We start from the raw sequence: 17,391 nt of genomic DNA, 5'->3' as shown, positions 1-17,391 counted from the left end.
ACTTAGCCTAGGCTGATTTTCTGTTGTGTTCAACTACATACGTTAATGCGGCTTAGCCTATGGCCTAACTTGTTTTCTAAGTTTACAAGAAAACTGTAAAGCTCACAAATTTAAATTTTAATGTTAAATTTTTGCTAGGTGATGAAATAATAAGCTTTATTTCATCACATCACTAATACTGAATGCACGGGAAAGGGGAGAATTTAAAGTACAGTACAGTACTATACCTTCAATATTTTTCTAGGGCTAATTTAATCTTGACTAAAAATTGATTCAAGTTATACAGTACTTTTTAAGTAGATTTGCCAGGTTTTTTGCAAGAAAACCTGTTTTCAAGTGTGCTGGCGATTCACAAAAGTTTGTAAAATGCCAAATATCAATGAAGGACAACAAACGTCACAATCAAAGTAAGAAGTTTGAAATAAATTAAATGCGTTCTGCCAAGAATTTTGTGTCATTAAGCCTCGCAGTTAGGCAGGAAGCTACTACGTCTTGTGGCTCGTGTTGTGGCCTAGTCTATTCAACATCGTGCTGCCTGCAAGCATGGTAGCCTATACTTTCGAAATCTAGTTCACTTTTAAGCAATTTTTTTCTTTGAAAAGCATAAACGAACGAATAGTATTTGTTGCATTGTTTGATTAGTTTTTGGTTTTTTTTTTGTTTTTTTTAGAAAAGCGAAGGATCTGAATCATCTGAATGCATTATCAAGCCTGTTTTGACTTTCAAAATGAAAGTTGTTGCTCTGTGACTGTGACAAATAGGCTATTCCATGGCCACCTGGCTATTCTAACTCATTTTAATGTTGCTTGAAAAACTTATGCTGTTTTTTTGCTCTGTTCATTGCTTGTTTAATATTATCATACAAATGAAACCAAGACAAAGTTTCTAGTTTTTGGATTTACGTATGGTTGCTTTTGAGTTATTACATCGTTAGGAAAATATTGAAAGTCAAGTTTACTTTTAGAGAAACTGGGAGTGCAAAGGTGGAAGAAATACTGGACCCATTTTGTAATCCAGATGACCCAGTCGTTGTCGGATGGGGAAGAGTAGAAGATGCCGTAGAAAAAATTCGAGGGGGGGTCGTTCGAACCCCATGCACAGTAAGTAAAAGCTTTTTTTTCTGTGTTTACAAAAAACTTTAGTCAAAGTAGTAAATAATCAAATATTATTAAAACAAGGCTGAAAACACACGATCAACTGGATTGGAAAGAAAAAGGGAAAGTCTTCGCTCGCCAGTGGGCTACCAAAGGTTGAAAACGACGATAAAATGAAGGCCTGATAATGATGATTCAAATGATTTAGCTTGTTATTTTTTGTAGTTATTATTTTTTGCATCAAAACAACATTTTTTTAAATTTATATCTTTTGTGCAGAAAACACGATTTTCAGATAGACTTGGAACAGAGCTTTACTTCAAAAAAGAATACATGCAGTTTACTGGCAGGTAACTTAGAATTCTCTCATCTATAGCGCTGTTTGAAGCAAAAAAAATCGAAATATTAATTTTTGTTTTGACACAAAATTATTTGTTTTGGTTTCGTTTTGTTGTGTGTTTGGAACAAAACGAATTCCAAGTTGTTCAGGTTTACGAATGTGGGCTTAGACCACAGCACAAAATACTTCGAAAATACAGTAGCCTATTTCAATGTTTTGAAATGTTTCGTTTGATTTCTACATAAAACTGGTTGACGTGATTTCGTTCAACTTTGAATTAAATTCTCTGTAAACAATTTAGTTTTAACCAAAAACAATGTTTCAAACAGCCTTTAAACTCCAGGAAAGAAAGACTTTCACAGCAAAAGCCACAAAGGCAGTGCTTACTCACTGTTTAGCCTACAAGAATAGCTCGGTTTCTCAATTGAATAGAGACAAAAACTTTCCCTCGACACGCCCACTTTTTAGCCAATCAGATCGTTTGTGAGATTTGATAAGAAATGCGTCACTGACAAGCGAGACAGACGACATTTTTAAGCAGAAAAATGACCTACGAAAAACAATATAAAAAATGACACATTACTGACTCGGTTACAGAGCAACCCATACACCTCCAGCCACTCCCACAATATGTATTTCATCAACCAATCAAAAAACGGCACTGTAGTTTTCAATATCTTGTTATTCTACATTCTCAATTTCTTTGCGACGGATGTTACGTATACATGAATTGCAAATACAGTAAGCTACACGTACACAGTGTTGTTTATAAAAAGTTATTTAACAATTAACTATATTTACTTCACCGGAAGTTGTTAAAACACGCAAGAACTTAGTATTGCGCAAGCCAAAGTGTGTGCTATAGAAGAGAAATTTTGCACTTAACAGAGTGGTTACACAATAATATGCACCACAATAGCTATGCTGTCAAAATGACCTGTCAAAAGTTTTCAAAGTGATTGTTTGATCAGATTGGCTGACTTGGTGAAATAAAACTCCTAAAAAGTAGGCTGTGATATTCATACTGTAGCTCTACACTTTCCAGTTTTTAATTAACTTTGAAAGCAATTTAAGAGAAATTTCGTAGGGTATTTTATAAATCAATCATAAAAAGAATTTTGCACTGAACAGAGCAGTGAAACGACAATATACACCAAAATATGTTGTCAAAATGACTCTGCCAAAAGTTTGTTGTTTGATGAAGTTGGGTATAATTTGGCGTAATAAAACTTATAATAAGTAAGCGGCCACATTCATGCTTTACAGTTTTCTGTTTTTCATTAATTTTGAAAGCAATTTGCATGATTTTCATAGGGTATTTTATCAATCAATCATAAAAAGAAATTTGCATTGAACAGAGCAGTGAAACGACAATATACACCAAAATATGTTGTCAAAATGACTCTGTCAAAAGTTTTCAAGATTGTTGTTTGATGAAATTGGTTATAATTTGGCATAGTAAAACTCATAAAAAAGTAGGCGGCGATATTCATACTTTACAGTTTTCTGTTTTGCATTAAAGTTGAAAGCAGTTTTAAGAGAAATTTTATAGAGTAGTATTTTGAAAATCAATCAGGAAAAGGGAAATTTGCATTGAACAGAGTACCGAAACAACAACCCAGCCAGCAAATCAGTCGTTTTTTACATTGGTTCGACGTCTGTAGACGTTGAATCTTGTAAAAAACGTTTTGTCTGGGAATTTGTTTTCTGTTGTCTGGGATTTTGCCCACGCACCACAATATGTTGTCAAAATGATTCTGCGAAGAGTTTTCTCAAATTGTTGTTCGATGAAATTGGCTGACTTTGCGTAATCAAGCTCATACAAAGTAGGATGCAATACTTTACACAGTTCCCTATTTTCCTTTTGCTTTGAAAGCAATTTAAGAGAAATTTCATAGGGTATTTTGTATATGAATCTTAAAAGGGGAAATTCGCATTGAACAGAACAGTGAAACGACAATATACACCAAAACATTTTATCAAAATGACTCTGTCAAAAGTTTTCAAAATTGTTCTTTGATGAGGTTGGTTATAACTATAGGGCCATTTTTATTTTGACCTAAAAAAATTTTTTTGATTTTATTTTTATCAAAATTTGACTTTATTGTGACCTAATGAAATTGCTTATTTGTAGAGGCCACAGTTCTTCCTTGAATTGATACCACTTACCCAAGCATAATATTTTGTCGATTTCAGACCCAAACGTAATATTTTGTTGAAAAGTCAAGATGTTTTATGGATTATAAAAAGTGCGTCGTGTTTTTTAGCGATAGATTTAAGTAGCTTGTGTTATTTTGTCCTTGTGGACAGAGCACTTTGCCTCGATTTTCTCGACATGGTAAATTAATTTCATCAGGCAAATCTCGACAAAGGTCTAAATTTGAAGACGATTTAGCTTGCTTAAGCATTTTTGTATTACAGAACGTGAGTAGGCTGTTCCTAAAATCCAAACTGTTGAACTTCGAAAAGACTATGTTTGTGAAGAGGAAGTGTTTTACAAGAATTATTTAAATACGTGACAATGAATAAACAATGGACAATTAAAAGTTACTGCTGATCCAAGTGGGAATTGTGACATGTTTCCTGCTTTTATGGGTCAAATGTGGTTTAATTGTGTCGCAGTTCCTGATTTACAATGTTTCCACAAGGATTTTGACAAAAATTACTCTCAAGAATCACAAAAAGTTTGTCAAAAGCCATAATTTGACAAATTTTGACTTTATTGAAAATTTTGACTTTATTGTCAATTTTAACTTTATTTTGACCTACAAACTTTTTAGAAACAGTCTCCTAGGTGCTGAAAACAACTTTATTCTTTGATTCGTGGACAGACGAGGTTCCTAAATTTTTTTAACTTTATTGACTTTTGCGGGCCCTATTTATAACATGACACAATAAAAGTTATTATAAAAAGTATCAGTTTTCTGTTTTTCTTTAAGGTTAAAAGCAATTTACGATCAATTCTACAGGATTCTTTGTAAATCTCCCTGGCAAAATCTAAATTAACGGTAAAGAGAATTGTGTTGTTCAACGTCAATTCTAGTTTGCGTGTTGGCCAAAGCTTGTGCGTGCACTGAGCACGTGCTCAATAAGCATACGTCATAATCAAGAAACGAATCATTCAATAACAACAATTGAAAGTTAGATTTCAATTCTGTGTGATACCGCTACTTGCACGCACGAGATTTCGTTTTAAATTGTCAACAAAACAAGTTTCATTATCACTTAGCCTACATTGGTGATTTCAAACTAATTTCACTGCAGCTTTCTTCAAAAAATTTAAAAAAAAATGGTGAAAAATTTGCAACTACCTTATTTAAATAACAGATTAAAAAGAACAATCAAACATTAAAAAATGACTTAGGCGGCAACACTGACAATGGGTATTTAGAGGTACCCGCACATCTTGGGCGTTAAACTGTTGTTTTTCGACTTTGCTGTTTCTTTTTAGGAAACCGTTTGAAGTGGCAACTAAAGATATTGCCACTACGAACTCGCAGCATCAGGCTAAAACAGATGGTTAGAATCTACACTGTGAAGTGAAGATATTGGAAGAAACAAAGAATTTAAAAGTGTCAGTTACAACGTAGCAGAGTTTTACCCAGGGGTTTTATCAAAAAAAAAATGTAATGACACTATACTACGTGACAATGTGCCATAAGTCTAACATGGGTGATGACTAGGGCCTGCAAAAGTTAACAAAGTTAAAAAATTTTAAGGACCTCGTCTGTCTACGAATCAAAGAATAAAGTTGTTTTCAGCACCAAGGAGACTGTTTCTAAAACGTTTATAGGTTAAAATAAAGTCAAAATTGGCAATAAAGTCAAAATTTTCAATAAAGTCAAATTTTCAATAAAGTCAAATTTTCAATAAAGTCAAACTTTGTCAAATTATGGCTTTTGACAAACGTTTTGTGTTTCTTGAGAGTATTTTTTGTCAAAATCCTCGTGGAAACATTGATTGATTGATTGATTGATTTTATTTCGTTGTAGGTAAATATAATACAATAAATACAGCAATAAAAAGGAATTTTCCAGCAACGGGAATCTGCGAAGAGACCATGGGTCTTCGAGTCAAGCAGATACCCCAGATTCAAAAGAAGTTCTAAAATTGCGATAAGAATAATTCAAAAACGAAAATTGGAACAAGGGTTAGAAGATGGTCACAGAGAAGTATATTTAGTAGTCTATCGGTAGCATAAAGGTAATACAAAATTAAACGTGCTAGTATTTGGCGATGAGTGAATTTTTGTGTTGTTTTTTAAAAGAATAAAATGACAGTTTACGCAAGCTCGTTGGTAAGGATCGTAAATCGTAAATCGATCGTAAAATATAGATTGTAAATCAATAACTGCGGTAACGCCTAGAACATCACACAACTCAGGCGAAAGAGAAAATTGAAAAAAGAAAACTAATCGGAAAAAATGATGGTTTGCGAAAATGAGAGAATTGAAAGTAATTACTTTTAGCGGCAAAAAACTCGAGAGTGCGATGTTTTAACTATTTCCCGAGTAGTTTTTTTTTCAATTTTCTCTTTCACCTTAGTTGTGTGATGTTCTAGTCGTTACCATTTTCTCGGGATGGTAAATTAAATTCATCAGAAAAATCTCGACAAAGGTCTAAATTTGAAGACGATTTAGCTTGCTTAGGCATTTTAGTATTACAGAAGGTCAATAGGCTATTCCTAAAATCGAAGCTGTTGAACTTCGAAAAGACCATGTTTGTGAAGAGGAAGTGTTTTACAAGAATTATTTAAATACGTGACAATGAATAAACAATGGACAATTAAAAGTTACTGCTGATCTAAGTGGGCATTGTGACATGTTCCTGCTTTTATGGGGAATAGCCTATTGACCTTCTGTAATTACAAAAATGCCTAAGCAAGCTAAATCGTCTTCAAATTTAGACCTTTGTCGAGATTTTTCTAATGAATTTAATTTACCATGCCGAGAAAATGGAGGCAAAGTGTCCTGTCCACAAGGACAAAATAACACAAGCTACTTAAATCTATCGCTAAAAAACACGACGCACTTTTTATTATCCATAAAACACCTTGACTTTTTGACAAAATATTACGTTTGGGACTGAAATCTACAAAACATTATGCTTGGGTAACTGGTAGCAATTTAAGGACAAACTGTGGCCTCTACAAATAAGCAATTTCGTTAGGTCAAAATTTGATAAAAATAAAATCAAAAAAATTTTTTTTTAGGTCACAATAAAAATGGCCCTAGTGATGACAAAGATTTTTATTTGATTGAAACAAAATGCCGGTTCAAACGAATTCTGCAAAGTTTTGTTTCTAAGTGTTTTTTGAAATGTTTACATTTTATTTCACCAGCAAGACTTGATGAAACAACCATTCAAGAACGTGGTCCAAAACCACAACGAAGTTTATTGACACTTTTCCTTTTAATATTTGCGTGTGTTTCGTTGTGATGTAGAAATAAAACCCACTCAAAGAAGTTTTGAGTCAAAACGAACCTGTATTATTCTGAAACGGATTTTAACATATTTTACTTTGAAGAGTTATAGGAGATATTCTCTGTACTGTAAGAATTGTAGCATGTTTCTCGCACCACAAAAGCTTAGCAGTTAGTTACTCAACTTGTGTCCAGGGCAGTCGAGAGAATAATTCGCGCCCCAGGTACGAATGAAATCCTTGAGTCCCAAATTAAGACACTTCTAAGAAAAACGCACTAGATCCAAAAAATACCCCGGGGCTTTTTCAAGTTCATGGGCCCCTTGGAAAGGTTACGGGCCCCTAACATTATCCCGGGCCCGGGTTCAGAAGTACCCCTGGACTCTCTGTCAACGCTACTACCTGTGTGACTTTACAAGTGCTGTTTTTATCTTCTGCTAAATATTTTGCCAGTTTCAAAGACCGTGGCGCTTTGTATGCGTTGCTCAAACTAACTCCAGAAGAACGAAGTCAAGGGGTTGTCACCACGTCAGCGGGAAATCATGCACAAGCCCTGGCCTATCAAGGAGCTAAGTTATCCGTTCCAGTCACGGTGGTAATGCCCCGTCAAGCACCCGTTGTTAAGGTACCTGTAAGCAGAAATATTTGTTTACTATTTATTCTGATTCATCATACATTAGCCTACACGGAAATTTTTGAGTCTAATGTTCTAGGATTATACAATATATGTTTAACAGCATGGCACAAGTAGGCTACATTTTGATATAGGGGATTTAGGTCTTAATTTTTTAACATTAGTTTTTGTTGTGCAACGTAAGTTAGTTGGTTTTGTTTTTGTTTGTTAATAGTTTTTGTTTTTTGAAAACATAACTGATCTTGTATCGCAGTATCATCGGGGGTAGGCTACATGCTTTGGGTTACAGTGGACGTCTTAATTCCTACTGAAAACTTTTTTTAGGTGGATGGTTGCAGAAACTTGAAAGCAAATGTGATTTTGCATGGAGCTCATTTCAACGAAGCACGGGCGTTTGCCATGGCATACGGAAAACAACACAATTTGCTCTACATTAATGGGTGGGAATTTTGTTGACTTTATGAAGAGTTAAGATCTGCGGTTGGTCTAAAACTAATTTTTTAAACTCAAAGATAGTTACACTTTCGTGTCTATCTTTTCTGTGAAACACGACATTAAAGCCACATTTTTAGCCTAATTTCCTGAGAGTTAAAATATTTTTTTTTATGCACTGTGTGTTTCAAATGAATATGTTAGCTAGCTAATTAACTAGTTCTAATTCTCATCGCCTGTTGCAGCCCTACTTTTTTAAAGATAAGCGTTGGCTGATTTGCAAATTAAAACTAGACTTGTGCGGCCGGTCAGATCAAACTTTTGCACGTATCACGACTTGACATTTTAGCAATCTTGCATATGCAAATTATAATGTTTGTCATTTTATATTGGCTTACTGTGCGATTTTCGCATAGACAAACAACATATTCAATGGTACGCAGACATCGTGTATTACAAACTTAGCTATTAGCGATTACTTAATATTACCAACGCAAACAGACAAACATTTTATTTTCTGCAGCTACGACCACCCAGATATTCTGGCCGGACAAGGCTCTGTTGGAGTTGAAATTCTAGAGGATGTCCCGGATGTTGAATATGTTATCGTTCCGGTAGGCGGAGGTGGATTGATTGCTGGGATTTGTGCTGCGCTTAAGTTCTTGAAACCACAAGTGAAAATCATTGTAAGTATCCATCATCACTTTACCATGGGGTTACGCTTATAAAAAGAAAACCACTTCGTCTTTTATTGCGTTTGAGTTTGTCGTATCCAGGCTTCCGCCTGTTGATTGAAGATTTAGATCAAGTGTACGGGAAGGCAAGGAAACCAATCTTCGTGTCCACCTTTAAGTCATGGCATGCCTTTAAGTGTCTTACCAAAGACACAGCCACATGCTCTTGGGCGGTGTCGAACCGGCGCCTTTTCGAACGTCGTTCCAGGGCTCTCACCACTCGGCAATGCAGTCAACGAGTGAATTGTGTATTCTTAACTAAAGAAAGATGATATAGCGAGTGGGTAACGCACTTAGATTATAACCACACGAGCCTGGTCTGACACCCAGCTAAGATAGATGTTCTACGTCCAGTATTAATCAACTTACGTTTTGCAATGATGCCGGAAAATCTAGTTACGTTGCTGCCTATCTTTGAAAATATTTTCATTCATTACTGTGCTTGTCACAGCCGGGACCTGAATCACTTTTATTTAGACACAATCTGTTTTCTGTACAGGGTGTAGAATCTGACAGATGTCCATCATGGCACACTGCTATAAAGAATGGCCGTCCAATTCCTTGCACGGAGTCTTCAAATGGGGCGAAAAATTCCATTGCAGATGGACTCAGCGTTATTGAGGTGAACACAATTAACGAGATTGGCTATTTTGTTCAATGTCGAATTAATGGATTAAACAGAATTTCAGATTAAATTTCAGTCATTTTGATAGACATTTTGCGTTGAATAATAAATAAACAAGTTGTCATTACAGGTTGGTCACAATTCATTTGCAACCGCCAATCCAGTGGTTGACAAGGTCATCACAGTCACTGAAGACTTTATTGCCTTGGCCATCTTGAGGCTGCTTGAACATGAAAAGTCGGTCGTAGAGGGCGCTGGTGCAGCAGGATTTGCAGCGATCTTAGCCAACAAGTTGCCTGAATTGAAAGGAAAAAAGTATGCAGGCTTAAAAAGTTTATTTTTGTCTACGTTAGAACAATTCTGAATAAGAGCACACTAAAATGCATGTTATTTATGTATTTCAGAGCACTTTAATTCCAATTAAATCATTTGAAAATGTCAAACTGCCAACTAATCTATAAAAGCAGCATTAACTTTTCCCGGACTTCTGTATGTTTTTTATAACAGCAACGATTGCTTGGCAGGGTTGTTGCTCAAAACGTAGGTGTCTCAGCTAGTTTGAAACACACCCAGCTACACAAATAAATCCTTTTGACATTGATTTAACGTATTTTTTTGCAAAATCACGAATAAGTGTTTGCTTCACTACTTAAAAATCCAATTTCAAATCCGATACTTCTTGTTGCCAAGAACTGTCTGCGTGCTGTGTGGAGGAAACATTGACGTCACAGTTCTCGGACGAGTTATCGACCGGGCACTTATGATGGACGGAAGACTCTGCCAATTCAGCTGCGTCATCAGCGACCGAGCAGGAGGACTGGCAAACCTTCTTGGTATCCTTGCTTTGGCTGGAGCAAGGTGTGTAGTCCACAAATGCTGTCTACAATAACTAAATTAAATCTTACTCAGTAAAAAAAAACTTTTTCCTCATCTAACTTCAAAACTAAAGTGTTTTTTATTTTATTTTATTGAAGATTAGCTGATTTTCTCAGTCGTAGACTTATGCCCGCCTTGTCTGGTGGTGAAAAATGTAAATGAAGTAGACTAGAGAGCAGTCGCCTATACCCACTCATGCCGTAAAATGTTCTGCCAAGGACACAACCGCATGCTTTTGACTGGTGTTAAACCGGCATCATTTGCAGTACAATAGTTACTTTTTTCTCCACATTTACCAAACTACAACATTTTCTTTACAGCGTCAAGGAGATTTTGCATGACCGAATGTCTTTGCCTGCCTTTGTGTTTAAATCTTTGGTCCGTTGTACGGTTGAAACAAGAGATGCAGGCCATGCAAAGGATCTCCGTGATGTTTTGTTGAAGGAGTTCGGAAAAGATTTGCACTGGAAGCTCGATTAATCTAAAGATCATCTTTTTTAAACCAATCACCACGCGATAAAATCACCCTGAGAAAGCCACCGTCCTTCAACAAAACCCTAAACATGGCTGCGACTTTTAATTGATCAGATTGATTGGTTTTCTTTCTAGCTTGCACTAGTCTATGCCATTTAAAATATTGGCGATGTTTTACAAGAACTTGGCATAAAAGAGTGTTGCCAGCTGCATTTTTGATTTGGAGTGGTTTGTTTCAATTTGATTTGATTTTGCTATTGCCTCTAACAAAACATTCTTTCTTTGCAGTATTAGAAGTCAATCGATGCATTTTTAGTTAAAGTTACATTATGATGCAAAAAAAAAATCATGGTTCTAAACCCTGTTGTCATTTGATGAACTTTTGTAAATATCATCACACAGTATATTGCATTCGAACCGCTCTTAGCCTGAGCTTGATGCGCTACGGGCTACTTTTCGTAACGTGATTTTTTTGTGATAGACCATCACTATAGCCCACAATCAGGTAGCCTATTCTAGCTTTTAAAGCTTTTTTCTTTATATTGTGCTAACTGCTTACTGTATTGCTCTTATTAAAACTGTACTTACAATTTGCAAATCCTTATTTGTTTATTGTTATATGCATTGTTGATTTTTCATTTGTTTTTTATCTTTCCTTAATTTTTCGTTTCCGCAAACGTTTCCATCTCGGCTACCCCTTGACCACTCTCAGAAGGTGATTTTATCCTTGCCACATATTACGGGACAGAACCGGGAAAATGGCCAGTGCTGTCTTAGAAGTGTTACCTGGGACAACAAAAGAACTTGATTTATTCCTACTCATAAAGCATACATCTTTGAATTAATTTACTTTGTTCATTGGCCAAGTTTAAAGGTGAAAATTTGCAATTGATTAGTAGCATTTGAATCGCAGCTATTGACATCAAAACACAACTCTTAGCAGATTACAAGTTCAGCGTTATCATGAAAGCTAAGAAACCATTTATTGCCAATTAAACATCAAAATGTAGTTAAATTCTTTGCTTGTGTCACAGCATAACAAATCCAGCGTTTTGTATAAATACATTTGAAAAATATTTTGGTATTTTTCCTGCAATTTGTTTTAATAGAATTCAGCTGCTTCAAACATATTCTTACGAGTTGATTTGTTATTCTGGAACACGGACTAGAAAGTTTGAAGCCAACTCTGTGACGCAACACTATGTTGAAATTGCAAGATGTGTCAATTAAAACAATTTCAATATTTGGTAAAAATGTGTTATAGTTTTATAATCGACTTATTGCTGCACCCTCGCTAATTTTTGTTTCACTAACCAGAATGGTTTTTAGAGTCATTTTGTTGATTTTTCATGTTATTTTTAGCAGTAGCGTAGCCAGAAATTTTGAAAGGGGGGGTTTTGACCACCCAACGGCGGGGGGTCTGAGGGGCCTCCCCCAGAAAATTTTGAAAAATTACTTTGAATTTGGTGCATTCTGAGAGCATTTTCAACAAAAATGTGGGTACGAATATTCCTGTAAAATGGTGCTGTCCGGTAGCATAGCATAAGGATAAGATCATGTTTTCTTCGGCATTTTTCGGGAAAAAAAGCTAAGTCTCTATGTTTTCTTGTTGCTAATTCCTGGCTGAGATGTTTGAATGTTTGGTATTGGCAAAACTCGCTCTTTCAATGCAATTTTGTTTAAAATTAGGCAATTTTTTTTAGACTGAAAGCATCATTCTCAATATCGTGACGTCACACGCGTGCCAAAGGGGGGGTTGTAACCCCCAAAACTCCCCCTTGGCTACGCCACTGATTTTTAGGCATAAAACGCTTCACGAATATTGTTCTGGTGATGAGCCGCGTTAATCATTTTTATATTGTTTAAATGTTACTTTAGATTTACCGTACCAAGGAGATTACATGTTAGGTGGTTTCGTTGAGCAAAGATAGGCTTTCCTCTTGCGCACAGCGTGAGCCTGAAATGAATCCGGGGATAAAGCTTGCATAGTCGGTCAGCCCTGTAGCGGGTGGCCGGCCTGTAGTAGTCGGCTGCATAGCCTGCCTCAGGCCGCCGCCTGTCTGGACTTTCGAGTCATCCGGGTCGAAAAGAATTAGAATTTCTGGGTATCGGGAAATCACAAAGCTGAAACTAAATCACCCCCGATAGCTCGGTTAGATATATAGATAAACGCCTGACTTTAGGTCAAGCAGCGGTAGTTCGATTCTTGGGATGTTCGCTTGAGCAACGCATTTCAAGGACAATGTGTTCTTTCATCGGCACCTAATGAACAGAATAGTTCAAAGACAACACTTCAGCAACAAACCGAAACTTCACTCTGTCAAACACGGTGACCGGGTCTGCGTCAGTGGTTGAAAGCCTTACAAGTGTGCAGAACTGCCAGGATTAAGTTCTCAAAGACGCTTTCTCAGATTCAATCAAACAAACTAAATTCAATTGACGGAAGGTACCAACTAGACTTTTAGAGTGAATCCTGCAGGGTATTCATGGAATAGGAGAAAGTCTACATCCTAGTGTTAGTGGCCAAATCGCTCTCTTTCAATTTGCCTTGAGACAATCATGACATGGATAGATGAAAAGCAGAAGAAAACTGAAGTGAAAGCACTAGTCTTCTTTATTCGAGCTCCTAACCAGGCTGGCGCCAACAAGACTGACAGAATAAAATTATGCTCTAATACAGGGGTCACCAAATGGCGGCCCGCGGAAGGTATCAGCGTACAAGTATAACCAAAAATACTTTTCTTGAGGGAGTTAAAGAGCACGAAGGCAAAAAATACTTTCCTGGAAGCATATTTTCGCATTGCATACGATTCCACCGACCGACCAATCAGATTATAGTTCTAGGTGGGGGTTGCTTAAAGTTATTCCAATGCGATGTCCAGCCACACTGTCCCAGGGGTTGATTAAAACGTCTGTTTTCGAATTTTGAAATTGTCTGTGAGCATAGGGTTGCTTATTTTAAGTTTGCAATTGTCATGTAAACACTAGTGCGAGTTTCACTGTTATTGTGTTTCACGAGCAGTGTTCTCTTTATGCAAGTTTTTGTTGGCAAAATGGATCGGTGTGCCAACTCAATTTATAATAAATTGACAATATATTACATTTAAATTTAGAGACTTTTTCTGATTGTATTATGAAAATATTTAGCTTAGTAGGCTACGCCTAGTGCAAAACGTTTTTTTTTTTAAGAAATATGGAACGCTTCACGATTTTGCGTGTCATCCTTGCGCAGGAGCCATGCTAATCTGTATCGTTCCAATTATACAGTAGTATATGTACTGCCGAAGCAAGTACTGCAAAATGTTGTTAATCAACAAATTCTTGCCACGCTGATGAGCACCGCAAGTGACAGTTGTCTATAATAAAAGAAAGACGGTTTTATAGATTCTCATCATGATTCTCACAAAAAAGGATGAAAAACCAACTCATTGCTTTTTTCGAGGGAAGACTGTTCATAAATTACGATTTTTCGGTGATTTTCACAAGCGTTTGTTTCATGGTACCTGGTGTGATGATGTCTAGTTTAGCGTTGGTGGTGCTTTCAACATTTAGTTGCAGAATGGTCACTCCTTGACCTACAACAGTCAACAGCTGGTGCTGTTCGCCCTGACAAGGGCGCTGTGCTTGGTCTGGGGGTGCCATTCTGATGATTGTTCTTCCGCATAACTTTATAGCGACAGTTGTAACAAGTTTAGTTTCCTAAAGTCGGTACTTGCGGGGGCGGCCACGTGGAGGTACTTGCTTTCGTCGGCAGAGAGTGCTGCTTGTGAGTGTGGTGAAATGCAGACGGCAGCACACATTATCAAGGATTGCCGGCTGTACAGACCTCCTCATGGTATGGAAGGCCTAGTTTCCATCGATGACGACACCAGGCAGTGGTTAACCAACGGATGCCCTGACATATAGCGACAACACGAGAGAAGATGGTAGGCCTACCTGGTTTCTTTTTCCCTGTTATTGGAGCCTATTTTTCGCTGATATGTTTGCAGGTCACTATTGTTGCCTGTATTGCGATGTGTCAAACATTTCCTTGTTTACTGAAACTGTTAATTGCAAGATATCTTTTGCGAAGCGAAGTAACAACACCACTCTTGCTTGGCGATGAATATTCTGATGAAACCGCTCGCCTCGCTTTAAGTGCACAAAACAAGTGGCCTCTATTTATTAGGCATTGTTAAAAAAGTCAAAAGTGTTGTAAAAGGAGCTTGGCCTGGCAGTAGCGTTGTTCGATTAATTTTGTTGCTACGGTATTCTAACATAAATATGAACAACATGTAACGCTGGATACTGGGTGCGAAATGCGTTCTTTTCTAGCATAAGAGTCAACCTACTTAACATTTTATTAGTGCGGCCCGCCACAGCTCTCTTTAGTGCCAAAGTGGCCCGCATGCAAAAAAGGTTGGTGTCCCCTGCTCTAATATATTGAATCCCCTCTTTCTAACAGAATTAACAGGTTTAGAGTGACGGTAGTATGGTGGTGTATACTGACCAACTGGAACAGGACAACGTAGTCTACTAATGCAGGGACATGGAAATCTTATGTCATATTATGGTCAAAACTTTCCACCTTACGGAGGCTTGAAGTCTATGGCTTAGCCAAACACACGGAAAAGTGGTTGAGTCAGGTATCGATCCAGAGTTTTAAACAGGTAGGCTACTGTGCTTTAGGTTCAAACCCGAAAAGTGTCCTAAAGTCCGTTTAGGGCTTAGATTTGTAGTTAGGGGACTAGGAGTTGAGGTTTCCAAATAAATTAAATTACCAAAACCTGATCGAGTAGAACGCCGACCAAAATCTATTCAATTCATTGCAGATCCCAGATCAACTTCAAACTTTGCGATTAATTTTGAGTAGCCAATAAACACTCGAGATCGCAAAAACAACAGCGGATGAATATTAAGTGGATGAATTACAAGTGCAGGTTCTTTGTCAGGTTAATGAAATATTACAAGGTTTTGATAGTTTCTCTTCCTGTAGCGTGGCACGAAGTTTTCCAACAACTTTGTTTCAAGATCAGATTATCCTTGAAATTTTTCAAACGGATATTTCAAGAAGAATGAATGTAATTTTACTTGGTATTTTGCAGGGTGCGGTGGAGTGGATGCTAGCGATTGAGTTCATGATGTGAAGATCAGAGAACCACTGAGAATTCATTACATAAAATGTTGCACGTTACGCTATTTTAGGACATAGCAAGTAATAATATTGTGTTTATTTTTGTATGTCCAGAATGAAAAAATCCATACGTTCTTGTGAATATATTTATAGTATATTATATTTATTTTTATAGTATTTAAGGGAATGTGAGGATTTGCAAAGTCATTAAGCCGCCGATCGAACGAAATTGGAAGACGCCATATTTGAGTTTCACCATTGTTTGGGATCATCAGTGGTGCACATCCATGTTGTTTTGAGCTGGAATCTAACTTTCAACTTGATTCGATTCTCATTCAAGACGCATGGATACGCATCACTGCTGATCAAAACAAGAGTGAAACTCAAGTATGGCGTCTTCCATTTTCGTTTGATCGGGGGGGGGGGGGGGGGCTTGATGACTCTTGTAAATAAGTTATTCGATGATAAATATTATCAACGCACCCTGCGTTTGAATTGTCTGGAGAGTTTGGAAATCATTGCAAGCTCCTTCATTTCAAAATATTATGTAATTGTCACGTATTAAAATCACTTTCAAAGCAAGTGGATCGAACGTTCAATGTGAAATATCAAAATGGATCTTACAAAACCTTACAACTACCTTTCACATTAGGTAGAACTAATATATTGCAAACAGAGGTGGGCACCCGCTATATACTTTAAAGATAGCGCGCTACCCCGCTACTCGGGCTAAGGTAGCGCACGCTACCTCTCCCGCTACTTTTATCTTAATTTAAACTGACACAGGAAGAACTTTGCGTCGTCAAAATGACCTTGAAAACGAATGGCATCATTCTTTTACAGTGCCATTTCAACGTCGTTATGCTGTAGAAAACATGTTCCAGGTGAACTTTGTTGTTACGCATTTTTCTAAAATAGAGCATTTCAAAATGCAAATCGCTGAGGCCTGCCCGATTTAGCTTAAGCACGTCTTTTCCATCGGAAATTATCTTTCCACCGCAACACAGGAAGAAATGGGAGTGTTGTATTCTCAAGAGACGTTATAAATTGGCACTATAGGAAACCTCAAGGACTTGCTTCTGTCTGGAAAAATAGCCTTTACAATTGACTTTTCTTTTCGTACCGAAGTTTTACCAACGTTTCGTGCGATGACACCAACACAACAAAAAATTTATCTTTGCAGTCGTGACTGGAGTAGAAGCCACCAGTGGCGGATTTAGGGCAAAATTTTTGGGGGCGCCAAAGAAGTATGGAACAACCTCGCCGCAAATGGCTTGGGAAAATTTTTTGCGTTTTATCACTAAAATTGTCTATCTCAGGTAGGCTACCAGTCATTCCCACACCACAAATCAACATTACAAGTGACAATCAGTTGTAAAGTTGAGGCAATGCCATAATGCCGCTCGTGGCAATTAAAAGCAATAACGAACGTGAAATGATAATTTAGGTATTTTCCAGTAAAACTTTAGGCTATACAACAGTGATTGCTCCAAGTGAATGAAAAGGGGTAACTACCAAAATCCATTTCAATAAATTACCAACCTAGAGTGTCTGAAGCTCACTGGTGCATAGCCCAAAAAAATGCATTATAAAAAAACATTCAAACGGTGAGGCCTGCTAGGTGTACTTAGTACAAGTGAGTGGTACT

General features: G+C 37.0%; 1 protein-coding gene and 1 non-coding gene across 2 annotated transcripts; one reads left to right on the top strand and one right to left on the bottom strand.

Annotated features, from left to right (window-relative positions):
* Nucleotides 1-203: 203 nt before the first annotated feature.
* LOC145782127 (L-threonine ammonia-lyase-like) lies at nucleotides 204-12,518 on the top strand. The gene is made up of 10 exons (XM_082593879.1): nucleotides 204-407; nucleotides 965-1,100; nucleotides 1,374-1,444; nucleotides 7,309-7,480; nucleotides 7,814-7,929; nucleotides 8,445-8,607; nucleotides 9,155-9,277; nucleotides 9,411-9,595; nucleotides 9,971-10,138; nucleotides 10,477-12,518. The coding sequence occupies exons 1-10, from the start codon at nucleotides 367-369 to the stop codon at nucleotides 10,634-10,636; spliced, it is 1,335 nt and encodes a 444-aa protein (XP_082450005.1). The 5' UTR covers nucleotides 204-366; the 3' UTR covers nucleotides 10,637-12,518.
* Nucleotides 12,519-13,817: 1,299 nt separating this feature from the next.
* LOC145782660 (U6 spliceosomal RNA) lies at nucleotides 13,818-13,924 on the bottom strand. The gene has a single exon (XR_014290881.1). It is a non-coding gene; the product is annotated as a U6 spliceosomal RNA (small nuclear RNA).
* Between the last annotated feature and the right edge of the window lie 3,467 nt (nucleotides 13,925-17,391).

This window comes from Aplidium turbinatum, chromosome 13 (genome assembly GCF_918807975.1).
Source record: "Aplidium turbinatum chromosome 13, kaAplTurb1.1, whole genome shotgun sequence".
Taxonomy (NCBI): domain Eukaryota; kingdom Metazoa; phylum Chordata; class Ascidiacea; order Aplousobranchia; family Polyclinidae; genus Aplidium; species Aplidium turbinatum.
This window is presented reverse-complemented; position numbering and strand designations above follow the sequence as displayed.

What these genes read in the sequence shown, in the direction of transcription:
- LOC145782127 (XM_082593879.1), top strand. Translation starts at nt 367, where the DNA reads ATGCCAAATATCAATGAAGGACAACAAACGTCACAATCAAA. An exon ending in CAACAAACGTCACAATCAAA is followed by an intron (nt 408 to 964) that starts GTAAGAAGTTTG and finishes GTTTACTTTTAG; the next exon opens with AGAAACTGGGAGTGCAAAGG. An exon ending in TACATGCAGTTTACTGGCAG is followed by an intron (nt 1,445 to 7,308) that starts GTAACTTAGAAT and finishes ATATTTTGCCAG; the next exon opens with TTTCAAAGACCGTGGCGCTT.